We start from the raw sequence: 14,350 nt of genomic DNA, 5'->3' as shown, positions 1-14,350 counted from the left end.
GGGTGGACGCATGTGGTTGCGCACGCTGGATCTGGCGGTAAAGGTGAGCGGGAGAGGGCGTCGGCGTCAGAGTGTTTGCGTCCGCAGCGGTATACGACGCGAATGTCGTACTCCTGGATGCGAAGTGCCCATCGCGCTAGGCGGCCAGAAGGGTCCTTCAACGTGGCGAGCCAGCAAAGCGCGTGGTGATCGGTTACTAGATCGAACGGGCGGCCGTATAAGTACGGCCGGAACTTTCCAAGCGCCCACACCAGAGCCAAACACTCTTTTTCAGTCACGCTGTAATTCGTTTCGGCTTTCGTCAGCGTGCGACTAGCGTAGGCGACGACGTATTCGGAATAGCCGGGCTTTCGTTGAGCGAGGACAGCGCTAAGCCCGACCCCGCTGGCGTCTGTGTGTACTTCGGTAGGAGCCGTCGGATCGAAGTGACGAAGAATAGGTGGGGAGGTGAGCAGGCGGCGCAGTGTAGCGAAGGCTACGTCACATGCAGAGGACCAGGAGGAGAGGTTCACGTCGCCGCGAAGAAGCTGGGTTAACGGTGACATGATGGATGCAAAATTGCGAACAAAGCGCCGGAAATAGGAGCATAGACCTACAAAACTTCGAAGTTCCTTCATGGTCGTGGGCTTAGGGAATTCCGCGACTGCACGAAGTTTTGCAGGGTCAGGTAATACGCCCTGTTTGGACACGATGTGGCCTAAGATGACGAGCTCCCGGGCAGCGAAGCGGCATTTCTTGAGGTTAAGCTGAAGGCCAGCGTTGGTCAGACAAGTCAAAACGTGCCTGAGGCGACGGAGGTGTGTGGGGAAATCATGGGAGAAAACCACGACATCGTCGAGGTAACACAGGCACATAGACCACTTTAGACCACGTAGCGTATTATCCATAAGTCGTTCAAACGTAGCAGGCGCGTTACAAAGTCCAAAGGGCATGACGTTAAACTCGTATAGGCCATCAGGTGTAATAAACGCAGTCTTCTGGCGATCGGCTTCAGCCATAGGAACTTGCCAATAGCCAGACCGCAAGTCCAGTGACGAGAAGAATTCTGCTCCGTGAAGGGTGTCAATGGCGTCGTCAATGCGCGGCAAAGGATAGACGTCCTTGCGGGTTATCTTATTCAAACGACGGTAGTCCACGCAAAACCGGATAGATCCATCTTTCTTACGCACCAGTACGACAGGAGACGCCCAGGGACTGTGCGATGGTCGAATAACGTCTCTACGAAGCATGTCTTCGACTTGGTTGTTAATGATGCGGCGCTCTTCAGCGGAGACGCGGTATGGTCTTTGACGCAGCGGCTGGTGTAAACCGGTGTCAACGTAATGTTGTACTTGCGACGTGCGGCCCAGTTGAGGTTGCGACACATCGAAAGAATTCCGGAACTCGTGCAGAAGAGCAAGTAGGTCAGCGTGTTCGGCAGGGGTGAGGGTATCGGCGATGGCACTGGAAAATATATCACTGGATGACTCCCCGAGTGCCGACAGGGCATTTGGTGGGTCGCAGCAGTCATCCGGGACGTCAACCAAAGACGAAGAGTCGAGATCTTCCACGCGGCCGAGACATTCGCCTGCAAGCAGCGTGACAGGTGCAGAGAGCGGATTCAAGACGAATATATTGCTGCTGCCGGCGGCGATGTCAATCGTTGCGAAAGGTAGCGGCAGAGCTCTACGACTCGTGAAGACATCGGACGGCGTGAAAAAGACTGTAGCGTCGGTGTGGGCGTTGCAGGAAACAGGGACCAGTGCGAAAGTGCCAGGCGGAATGTCGGTATCCTCACGAACGAGCAGCTTGGGCGGCTGATGAAGAGCGTCAAGTAATGGGGCGTCACACAATGGGGCGTCACACAATGGGGCGTCACACAATGGGAAAGTTTGGGGGCGACGGCGGCAATAGCGGGCGACGTGTCCAGGAGTGTAGCAGGCGTAGCAAATCGGTCGATTATCAGGCGTCCTCCACGGATAGGCGATTGTCGGTGCTGCCCAAGTGGAAGGATAGACAGGCGGTTGCGTGGGCTGCGAGTGCGTAGTGTAAGGTGGTTGCGGAAGCCTACGCAGAACGTCAGCATACGTGAGGGGCGCGGCTACAGGCTGCACGGCTTGCGCATAGGCGACAGGAGCGGCCACAGGCTCCGATGCACGCGCGTAGTGAACAGGGTTGGATGGAGGCGGCTCGCGGCGCGCAAGGGGAACAGCGTGGGCAACCTCCTCCGAAATAACAGTGCGGAGCGGGGTGGGCAGACGGGTGGTAGGCTCGTGAGTAAAATGCATTAAGGAAAGTTGGCGGGCAACTTCCTCGCGGACGAAGTCTCGAACCTGCTGAAGCAACGTCGAATGGTCAGGCATGGTGTCGAGACTGCACAGCGACTCGCCACCCCGTGGAGGCTGCCGAGTCAGAGCGCGCTGCTTCTTCAACTCGTCGTAGCTCTGACACAAGCTGACGACTTCTGAAACTGTGCCCGGATTCCTAGCCAAGAGCATTTGGAATGCGCCATCGTCAATGCCCTTCAGGATTTGTTTGATCCTGTCAGCTTCGGGCATGGTGTCGTTGACACGTCGACAAAGGTCGACGACGTCCTCAATATAGCTTGTGAAGCTTTCTCCAGTCTGCTGTGAGCGGACGCGCAAGCGTTGCTCTGCGCGCTGCTTGCGGACAGCTGGTCGACCGAATACTTCAGAGCAGGACGTCTTGAAGACGGTCCATGTGGGGATGTTCTGTTTGTGGTTGTACCACAATTCGGCGACGCCAGTCAGATAAAATATGACGTAGCCTAGCTTGTCGGGGTCATCCCACTTATGCGCGCTCACCAGTTCGTAGTGGTCAAGCCAGTCTTCCACGTCGGTCTCATCTGCACCGCTGAAGACCTTTGGGTCCCGGAGCCGAGGAAGGCCGGTGCAGGTGACGGACAGGGACGAAGGCGCCGGTGGGTTTGCGTGGTCAGTCATGATCGGCGGTAGCGTCCGGCTACGCAGCTCCAGGGTGTAGCGACGGGGATGAACAGCACCCTCCACCAAATGTGAAGAGGTTTATTGGTCGTTGAAAGACGTGATGGTCGTCAGCGGCAAGCGAGCGAGAAGAAGCGTCCAGAGGCACAGCGGCGATCCGAAACACGAGCCGAGCGAGCCGAGCGTTGGCGATGCTGCTGGATGGAGGCGCATCTTCTTCTTCACAGGGTTACTTACTGCACCCCGGTAGCGCATTACGCGGTAGTGCAAGCAGCACAAGTTCTATCCAGTCGTTCTAAACAGAAATGTCTTTTTCGGCTCTCCCTGTGTAGAGTATATAGAGTAACATATTCACCATTTGTCCTAAACACAATGATGTCAAGTGTTGGGACGGCTTCCCGTCTCTCATCGTATAGTATGAAATGCACTGGACCGTCTACCTGGGAGGTCTCAAGCTCACCTCAGCCAGCGGGCTGCAGTCACACAATTTAGTACCTCAAGGGCCGGGCGTGTCGATACCGATCTCCAAATTGAGAAGGTAGCGCAAAAATACTGTCACAAATTAGCGCGTAATAAAGCGCGCGCGAGGCCGCTTTCAAACGGCTGCGAGACAGGCGGCGCGAGCCGATCGCCCAAGAAGCGCGAACGGCGGAAAAAACAAGCATCAAAAGACGCCGGCGCGCCGCATCCTCCTCACCCACTCGAGCCAGAAGCAGACAACGCGATCAAACGCCCAGCAATGCCTGGAAACATCTAGAAGGAAAGGGTGACGCATCGCCGATGATGCCGCCGCGATTCGAACCTACGAGAAAGCTCTCGCCCTTTCTCTAGCCTTAGCTGTACTGCACGCCAAAGAACCCTCCCGACGCTTCTAGAAACCGGGGAAGAAGGGATAAAAGCGTGCAAACGACGGAGTCGAGAGGTCATTGAAGGAGTGAGCGAGTCAGTCGGCCCGCGTGATGGTAAAGTTAGGCTAAGTGTGGCTCCGTTAGCCAAAGAAGACGTGTTTGTGATGGTGTGCGGTCAGTCGATCGTCGATCTGGAAGAATCCGATGACGACACCGTGTGAGCCGTGACAAGTCACGACGACGGTTGAGCTACGACGATCAACGCTGGAGCTGGCGTGAGTGTTTCCTTGAAGAGAAGCATTCGATTACCGTCCAAGTATTGTGGACTGGATACGCCATTGTTTATTCTGGACTTCAACTGTCCTTGAATAGTTGTAATGCATGCGATTGCATTTGTAGCGTGTGATCTGTTTGTTTAGCTCCCGTTGTGTAAACACCATCTGAGTTTCAGTGTGAAGTTGTAACTGGTACCAGCCGAGTGTGCATGTGTTTGTGTTATTTGTATTGCCTTAACTGAGAATATATTTCGTTTTCGTTTGTGTTATCGACTCTCGGCTCTGACTCGGTCTTTGGACCACAACCGGCGTTCGCTGGCGCACCAAAAGACCAACTCTAAATTGTCCGCGCTTTCGTGGTGCGTTTTCGGAGGGCCGTGACGCCAGCCCTTAGAACCCACCCGGCGATTGCCAACCCGATTAACGGGATCAGTGACAAATACGAAGACACAAGGCAGGAACATATACACGATACGAGCGCTATCGGTAGCGCTCGTCTCGTGTGTGTGTTCCTGGCTTGTGTGTTCGTATTTTTGCGCTACCTGCTCGATTATGCATTCTTACATACTAGCCCAGATTTTCCGTTCTCCAAAATGACTAAAATCTGGACGCCGATCCCGTGATGTAGATTTGGTTTCACGGTTATGTTTCAACACATGGTGAGCACATAGGGTAACTCACGAAAGCAATGCTTTAGACCACTCATTCCTGTGCAGCTCACGAGCAAGCAAAAGGCTCGCAGGAGGCATGCTGCCTGCGGGCCGCGTGTTTGAGATCCCTGGTCTACCTTTTAAGACGAAAGCATTAAATCTCTGATTCAAGGTCGTAGGGAGGTACCGAAAACTTGGACCATCTCCCCTAAGGGAACCCTGATGGGATGCGAAGCAGCAGCGATGCGCACGGCATTGACCCGGTTGAAACGGGCGTCGACGCGGGTGCTGGAAGAACGGTTTGAAGCGAAACTCGGTGTAGCGTTTACTCGAGTAAACGTTTGTTTGAAACGCAAAGACACGGGAGTCGGGTTGGGTTTCGTGTAAGTTTCATTAAAGCGTTTGGCAAGACTTCGTAGTCGTTGTTTCTTCAGAGTCGAGACACGGGCGCTGAACCGGAGCAGGCGCGCGTTTCGCTTTGACTACGACGGGTGAAGCGAGAGAGAAGTGACACGTTCAGAGGTGTTGCGAGCGGGCGGAGCAGCCGGCAGCTGCGGGCGCTATGGCGAGCATGCTGCGGGTGAAGGAGAGAGTGACGTCAGCGCGCACCTGCGAGGGAAGCGTGCGAGGGGAGCGTGACGTCAACGCAAAGCTGTGGCGTGACCTACTTGGCAACGCTCCAACACCTACGGCGAGGGGAACGCGTTGCGGCGCATTCGTACGGACGCACATAACGTACGGCGTTACACACGTCAAAGAGCTGCTTCGCATCTAAAATATATCGAGCGAGCGCGCGAGCTGCGCGTCCAGTTCGTATTTTCGTCGTTGGCGTGACGCAAACGCGAACGCCTCAAGGGCGCAGATATCACGGGATCAGGCCCTATAGTCACGTGTGAGAAAGACCGAGAAGACCAAGCGGTCAAGACTATGGCACATCAATTCTGCGGAATGTCGCAAAGTTAAATAATTCTCATGAAAGGTGACGATTATCATCCCCCCGATTTCAACAACAGGCTACAACGGTAATCCGTAAGGATTTCTCAGACAGAACTTCCCTTCCAGGTCGACCAAACATTCGTCCTGGTCCGGTTTCTAGCCGTACAGAGCAGACCTATGGGTGTGCACCCATTCTTGTTCAGCTAACGAGAATATCCTGGACCACGACGTCTTTTAATCGCTCAACTAAGAAGCTTTCTTTCCGAATAGTCCGTAGGGAATCTAGTTCTTTTTGAGAGCTTTTGCTACTAACCGGTGCATGGCGATCTTTTAATTTGGAAAATTTCGAAAATGTGACTGAACGCAAATTCAATGGCCATGTTATCTGTCGCCGAGGTTGGTGCGAAAAGCAAAGAGCGTTCTATCGCATCGCAATAGAGAAGGGCCCATAAACAACTGTCTCAACAAACCCTTCCTGACGGAGTTTTGTGTTTTCTTTCCCTTCTCTGCATAGCTCGCAACTTTAATGTCTCCCAAGCGGAAGCCATGCTGCGAGAGGTGAGCATTTTTCAATATCTCTTTTCTGGATCACCAACTGCAGGTCTACAGATGAATTGTCTAAAAAAATTGTCCTTGAGCGACAGGGTCATAAGTATCCTCTGTGTAAAACGCTCGGTGAAGTGAGTGAGTGAGTGAGTGAGTGAGTGAGTGAGTGAGTGAGTGAGTGAGTGAGTGAGTGAGTGAGTGAGTGAGTGAGTGAGTGAGTGAGTGAGTGAGTGAGTGAGTGAGTGAGTGAGTGAGTGAGTGAGTGAGTGAGTGTAATATGCCTATGCGCACTGAAATTGAAAGAACCCATTTCAGGCACAGTGCACAGACTGAACCTTCGAAATATCGTCGAAAAAAAGCTTATAAAATCACCTTACAGGAGTTACCGGGTGGTGAATGAAGAAACTAATAGATAGCAAGTGAACGATGGCGAGAAAAATGTAAAGAGCATTTGGACTGTCGTTCGTATATACAACCAAGCAAGGAAATTTTCTAACGCTTTCGAAAGGCAGCGAGTGGCTCATTTTTAACGCGTTCGGTGGCTGTTTTTTCGAAGTTCATATGGAGGAGCTATATCTGAATGTACGTAAGCAATATTCGTACGATGCCACTTGAATACGACAGGATCCATTACAAAAGCTGCGATACACAGGAATGTAACAAGATGCAACCTTTGGTGACACTTCTTCGAGCTGCTATTTCTATTTGCTTTGTCGTTGAAACAGAACCTGCAATGGCGCAAGCAGAACAACGTGGACACGATACTGGAAGACTACGAACCTACAGAGGTGAGTAATCTCGCAATTTTATGAGAGGTAAATAACGTAGCCGACAAGAAAATTTACAACGTGCTTCGGATAGCATGTCGGAAGCATTGCTGATAATAAATTTATCTTACCGCGCAACTCTCCTGCTGTATTTTAGCTCAAAAGAAACAAGGGTGTTTTATTTATGGGCAAAACATACTTATATACCAGTCGTGTATGAATAGACACCGTATATAGCTTCAACTGTTCAGAAAAGAAGTGCATTTATCTCGACTCGACGCTGAAACTCAGATGTAATCTAGGACATTGTAGTTGCGGAACTTTTAAGTTCTAAATCTACGTGTGTTACCTTCACACGTATGTAACATTGCACACGCTGCATTTAGATTGCTTCTCATAGTGACAGTAGTAGAAATAATTTCAAGGGTATGTTACGCATGCTATTTCACTGCAGTATGGTACGCATTTGGGCATGTTGGTTCATGATCACGATTCGAAAAACAGCGCTAAAAAGACGGGACAAGAAAGCACACGAGACCTCAGCGCCGTGGTCTTATGTCCTTTCTTGTTCCGTCTTTTTAGCGCTGTTTTCGCACTCCTATTTCAAAGCTTTAGGCGGGCACTTTCCTGCATCATGTCCCAGCGCCAGGAGCTCGTGCAGTATATACGACGTGGTATGTTTCCCGTGAAGTCGTATTTCAGATTAGCGGCAGCTTGAATAAGGACGAGCGTGGACGTGCCTCCATTTTCGGGCTATTTAACCAGACACAGAGGAGCAATGTTTACCGACGTGCATGGTTTTCACCGCGTTGTTTACTCGCCGATCTGGTTTCTTTGACAACACCCAAACTTTTGTGAACGTCACTTAAAAACATATGTGATCACTTATTCTTGTATAAATTAGTTCATATTCACCATTCACGTCCGCGCTTACTGTCGATTGTACATTCCTGCGTGCTCCTTCCCAATTCACGTAATCCCAGCATTTTCTATGTAAAATCGATTTGTACCAGTAGATACAGCCGTACTGTGGCTCAATAAAATACCTCGCGTTTTGATACTGTAACGATGGAATAGATTTATTTACAGGGTGAGAATAATGAGAGATGCTTCGTGCAGCGCAAGGGACAGCCCCACAACGACTCGCTGCTCGCGCGACCGTCTACCTCCTCTTCTTCTTGGCTCCAGCGAACTCATGCAGCGTGACAATTACCCCGGGTGCAGACGAAGCTCTCCGAGCGAGTTACGTAGCCCGATGGTGGTAATGCTTCAGGCGGGCAACATGCGCTGCCTGGGTTCCAACTCTACGTGACCGCCGGTTGTCAGAGGACACTTTGGCGATGACGAACGTGACGTCCCTCAAACGTCTCAATATGACGTATGGTCCGGTATACCTGGACAAATACTTCGTGTATAATCCTTTTTTTCCGCACAGGCGTCCAAAGCAAAACAAAGTCTCCAGGAGCAAATGTGTCAGACCTGTGCCGAGCGTAATAACGCGTTTTGGCTCGGTCTTGTGACGAAATAGTCCTGAGGCGAGACAGTCGACGAGCTTCTTCAGCACGGCATAAAGTCCGGGCTACTGAGAAGTATTCGTGTGGAGACCCGGGAGGTATCGTGTCGATAAAGCTTTGGGGATGGCGAGCGTAGAGCAAGAAGAAAGGCGCATACCCGGTGACTTTGTGCTTCGCCGTGTTGTATGCGTACGTAAGAAATGGCAAAATAGGGTCCCAATTCTTGTGGTCATTGGACACACACATGGCAAGCATGTTGGTCAAGGTGCGATTCGTGCGGTCAGTCAGGCCGTTTGTTTGGGGGTGGTAAGGTGACGAGTGCCGATAGTCAGACCCACAAAGGCGTCATAGTTCTTCAACAACATCCGCTGTAAACTGTCGTCCTCGGTCACTAATCACAACACGCGGAGCACCGTGACGAAGAATGACAGAGTGCAGCAGAAAGAATGAGACTGTAGCTGCTGTAGCCGACGTGAGCGCTGCCGTCTCAATATTGTTAGTGTTCTTCTGTCTGCTTTTCGTCTGATTTCGCTCCTCGACTAATTTCTCTCTCTCTCTTTTTTTAAAATTAATTCCCGTATCACTGTTTCCCTCAGGCATTTATGCTTTTTCCCCCTCTGTTCTTTTTATAACAAAAGCGCACCTTTGGTAAGGCCTATAGTCGGATACGACACCTCCGGGGAACATTGCCGAGTGCGTGAGGGGGACTATACTTATTTAGTCGTGGAGGTGATTGGCTGCCGCTCTTCAGTCATCTGCGCGGGGCTTCTCCGGCCTTCTTAAGTTGTATGGGACTATGAAGCTGTTCACTGGCGCATTGAAAAACAGATCATATAATAGAAGGTAATATAACAGAAAGTGATGCGACAGATTATAATATGACAGATAACCCATCCGTGGTGCACAAACCTGCGTTGTTAATCGTAACCAACGGCTCTGTGCAGGTTCTTAAAAAGTATTACCCCGGAGGTCTAGTGGGTCACGATAAAGAAGGCTGCCCACTCTGGATCATTCCTTTCGGCTACACAGACATCAAAGGTAAGCGGTCAAGCTGTTATCTCTGTTCTCAACTTTAAATTGGATTGATCTGGCCCCGTCAGCGATGTTTTAGCTGAAAACATAGCAGGCAAACCATTTTTGGCGCCTCCAAAACTATAGCTTGTTTCGTTTGTGTTATTAGAAAAGCGTATGTTGTCATTATGTGATAACGAATACAGTAAATGTCTGCTTTATACTTTTTTACTTTCATGACAGCTATATCATTAGATAACATTCTGACGAATGTGAGAATGTTATCAACGTCAGAATGTCAGTGGGCCTGTGCGTGTGTGCTTCCTTACAGAGCTGTTACAACGCAGAGTTGTGACTTGTGGCTGTAAATGCAGTAGCCAGTTAAAATCCTGGAGTCATTCACTGCATGGTCGTTGCGGGCCTAGCTGGTCGCGGTGATGCACCTACTTTTCGGCGCATACTCCAAAAACTTATGCCCACTCTTTCTACTCGCGGCAGTATCGCTGCACCCGTGCCTGCTAAAGTTAGAATTACGACATTCTTTGATAAGTATGGGAAGCTAATTTTTAGGCGAAAGCCCTAAATGCCACATCAAACGCGAAAATTGACCGGCGTCCCGCGTCGGCGTCCCCGTCGGCGCCGTCAGTACAAGTAACGCGAAAAACCATAATCACGTGATGACGTCACAATATGGCGTCATCACGTGATGATCACGTGGTGCCAGGATGACATCACATATGACGTCATCATGGCATCACATATGTCCAAAATTTGCGACCTCATCATGACGTCCTTACGAAGTCACTGTGATGTCACATGACGTGACGTCACATTGTGACCTCATCACATGACAGAAATGCTAGGTCAAAGGTGGACCAATCCCGGAGGCAGTGCAAAACAAGGTTAGATGCAGAAAGCTTACAATGCCTCCGATCCTGGAGGCATCGCAAAGCCACGTTAGTTGCAGGAAGCTTTCGGAGGGTGCGTGGAAGGTATAATGCATCGAATAGAAAGAAAAAGAAGAAGATGACCTTCGAGTCGACTGAGGCGGATGCATAGGGGACCCTGTGAGCTTTTTGTGTTTTTTTTATCTAACGATCAACTTTGATGATCCCAAGCAAAATAGCTGAGCGCGATGAGGGACACTGCAGTGAAGGGACGCGGATTAAATTTCAAGATTGAACACTCTAGGATTTATTTTAACGCACACCAAATGTGAGTTAGAATATCGTCTCTGCTGCCTGAATCTTACGTGTTTATCTTGTTTTGCTACTCATCAACACCATCCCGCAACCGATAAGACACCGCCGCTACAAGGGAACGTTCTGAAAACAGCATACTGTACACAGCATGCGCTCACAATACTCATAACTTAGCTAGAGGAAAAATTGGATGCCCAGCTATTGCTTCATCGTGATCGTTAAAACCATTTTTTTTTAATTTTCATGTTGCTGAAGCGTGGAATCTTATCCGCACATCTTCAGCGAAACCCAGCATCTATCATTCACAAAATCCTTTTTTTTGCCTATCTGTTATTTCGTGCAATATAGCTTACTCAACAAATCAGGACTAGATACACCACTAATGTCCGTCGTTCGATGAGAAATGAACGCGAATACGCAAGCCCCAGATACAACTAGACTGTTTCTTTGCTGGGATATTGCGAAAGCTCACGCATAGTATGGGACACATCGAAAGACATTCGTATTCCGCGTCGCTACAGTAACGGCCTTTCTTAACGAGTTTTTCTCACGCTTCATTAAGTTGGCCCCACCACCGCACCACGGGGCTGCTGCGACAGCGGGAACGCAGGCTGAAACGATGCCGCTGAAATGAGAAACTGAAGGAGACGTGAGATTGTTTCTGAAACGTGCCCGCGCTTCATGCAAATCACGTGCTGCCACAGAATGTGGCTGTCGCATCGGGGGACAGCTCACGCCACATGGCTCCCGTAGAAATGCCGTCATTAGCATGACGGTCATTAGCATGTACCGTCATTAGCATGACGGTACAGCGACAAAACGTGCGATCGGTGCACAGCGTTTGCAACTCGATCGTGAAAAGGTTGCTGGATAAAAAAAATTGAGAGTTGATGTCTCTTTCATAAAAATTTGGGGAGGGGCGAAGCATGTAGGGAAGGGTGTTTCAGCTCCACTAACATGATACCTGTGGAGGGACGAAGCATGCAGTGTGCGCCGGTGTTTCCCACAACAAAGTCACTGCTAATGGGCAATGAGAGACAGAAGAAAGACTGGACACAGAGACCAGCAGTCCGCTTTTAGTTAACGTGCACGCTGCGAATCTTTAATGTTCAACTACGCACAACAGAAATCTCCCACCGGCACTACATTGCAGGTCAAGATCCAGTGGTAGCCGGTGAAAGGTTGTGGAGCGCGAGCAGTCGGTTTTGTTAATGAACTCGCTAGCAGATGCTGCCTGCGTCGGCGTTGTCGCTCGCGGGCGAGGGCGCGTTCTCGTTCCTCGCGAGCTAGTAGTAGAGTGTACTAGATAGGGGTAGTGGGGTGAGGACGAGCTCTCCGGTGAGGCCACTGGCATTCACGACGGAAGATGGCGCCACTGCGACTTTCACCTGGGCGCCGCAAGCGTGCTGGGCCGGCCGCCTACCAACCTATTGATGCACCTGCGCTCTCATCCAGTCTTTGAAGTGAATCCGCATACTTTTTAACTATTCAGTCTGCCAAAATTGCTTATTGCATTTGAAAACAAGCAGGAACATTTTATTTACAACAGGATACATCGGCAGCAAATGCACGTGAGCGATTTGAAGGGTCATGAATTTGTGCACAATTTTCATCTGAGTAGTCCTGTTCAGTTTAAGGTGCTTGGCCCTCTGACGCTTAGTGCTGTTAGCACTGCTCAGGCCTTTAACCAAAAAGTGCAGGCGCGTAAAAAACATAAAAAGAAACAACTTTGAGACTAATTTCCTCACTGTTAATTGTGGCGAAAATGTTTGAGGACGGTGTGCTTAGATTTAGGTGCACATTAAAGAACCCCAGGTGATCAAAATTTTCGAAGCCCTCCACTACGGCGTCTCATAATCGTATCGTGGTTTTGGGACACTAAACCCCACATATTATTATTATTCACTGTGAATTGTGCAGCCCACGGTGTTGGAAGGAAGAAAGTTCTTGCTCACAAGGGCCACAACATCGAATATGCTGTTTGTGTGAAGCTTGCTGACACTAAAACATTCTGTGAATAGGTCCTCAAGTGTAGAGATGAAAATGTAACGCTCCTTTAATGGATATAGAAGACCGCCCCAGTCACACTGCTCTGTGAACCCTCGGGAGCCGATTCTCTGCTGCCTCACTTGGATTTATAAGAAGGTCCCTGCATGATGAACAGCCAAACTTCAAAACACATTTCCTGGCTACATAACCTGCCATGTAGTAGACCAGTCGTGAGTCACTCTTTTCCACAACTAAAGACAAGTGGTGACTGCAAGGAGCTAGGGTTGAAACCAAACATTTTTGTGCTTCATCCAACTTGCCTTGCACGAGCAGGTCATCGATTTTCTTTGGTGTGTCCTGTCGTGCACGTTAAGCAGTGAACTGACGATGTCGGGAGTTACATTGGCACCACCAACACTTCTGGCTACATTGTAAAATGAAAGGCAGTTCACAGTGATCAGAAACTGCTCTGGCGATGGGTGAGCGTTACAGCCACTGGACTGTCAAACAGTACCGAAGTGGTGCTCTATGGGGTCAGTACTGAGACGCAAAGTCAATATGTACTTGAATCCAAGTAATTCTGTAAGGTATTGAAGTAATGAGAGAGTGCTGGCAATGGTGACTGTCAGTCCTGTCGGCGTGGAGTCACTTAGAAATCCCGTCTTTCCAGGGCTGCAGGCTTCCCACTTGCCCAGGTAATCGAGAAAGTTAACTAGGTCTGCAGCAGTTGGTGAAGCAGGCCTTCGCAATAACGCGAAGAATATTGAACAAAGAAACAGCGCTGGAACAGGACGAAGACGAGAGGACACAAACACGGCACTGAGTAACAACCATATTTTATTGCGTTTGCACGTCGATATATACCGGGGAAAACACAATCAGTATACACATCGGGGAACAAGATATCGCTGTAACATTGTCAAATCAGCGTTTTGAAAGATCCAACAATTCATTTTTGCGAAGTGATAGCGAAGCTGTGCTGACACAACAGTCTCCACTTATCTGGATGCAAAAAGCCTCAAAGATTTCACGCTGGCGTTGCTCTAAATAAGTGCCTAGAACTTCACAATCTTTAAAAACTGGTTCGCAATCACATTTCCTACAGCGATCTACCAGACGACTGCTCACGGTCCCCGATGTGTATACTGATTGTGCTTTCCCCTGTATATATTGATGTGCAAACGCAATAGAATATGATTGTTAGTCACGCCGTGTTTGTATTCTCTCGTCTTCGTCCTGTTCTAGCACTGTTTCTTCGTTCAAAATTCAGTATGTACCAACCAGCCCAATTCAACACGCTAACGCGAACTTCAGCAGAACCTGTCGACGCGCACCAAACGTTCCAGCTGACCGCGCCTGGCATGCGTGCCGCCAGTTCCAGGTGAAAGGCACAGCAACGCCACCACGCGGCAGGTTAAAATTTCCGTACTTTGAGCTTCACTGCGCGTCATTGCCACCAGCTCTCCCTCGCCCCACTACCCCTATCTAGTACACTCTACTAGTAGTTCAGCGCCCATCGAAGAAAGAGCGTTTCCATGGTCAACGTGCACCGTTCGCTCTCTCTCGCCACACGGCGAGCGCTGAGGCGCTGGCGCCCTCTCTTGCGCTCAAGCAAATTGACAGGACACAACGATGCAAGCAAGCAAAAGGGTCACGACGATGCACGCGGC

General features: G+C 49.9%; 1 protein-coding gene across 1 annotated transcript in view; it reads left to right on the top strand.

The window, feature by feature from the left end:
- The window catches only part of LOC119391287 (SEC14-like protein 3), a 257,605-nt gene that overhangs the window by 167,277 nt on the left and 75,978 nt on the right, over positions 1-14,350 (top strand). Inside the window, exons 3-5 of the mRNA XM_049415226.1 lie at positions 6,166-6,209; positions 6,923-6,985; positions 9,423-9,516. Of these exons, the coding sequence (XP_049271183.1) occupies positions 6,166-6,209; positions 6,923-6,985; positions 9,423-9,516 (201 nt within the window). The remainder of the gene's footprint in view (positions 1-6,165; positions 6,210-6,922; positions 6,986-9,422; positions 9,517-14,350) is intronic.

Source organism: Rhipicephalus sanguineus, chromosome 4 (assembly GCF_013339695.2).
Source record: "Rhipicephalus sanguineus isolate Rsan-2018 chromosome 4, BIME_Rsan_1.4, whole genome shotgun sequence".
In the NCBI taxonomy this organism is placed as follows: domain Eukaryota; kingdom Metazoa; phylum Arthropoda; class Arachnida; order Ixodida; family Ixodidae; genus Rhipicephalus; species Rhipicephalus sanguineus.
The sequence above is the reverse complement of the archived record's forward strand: the minus strand, read 5'-3'. Positions and strand labels throughout refer to the sequence as shown.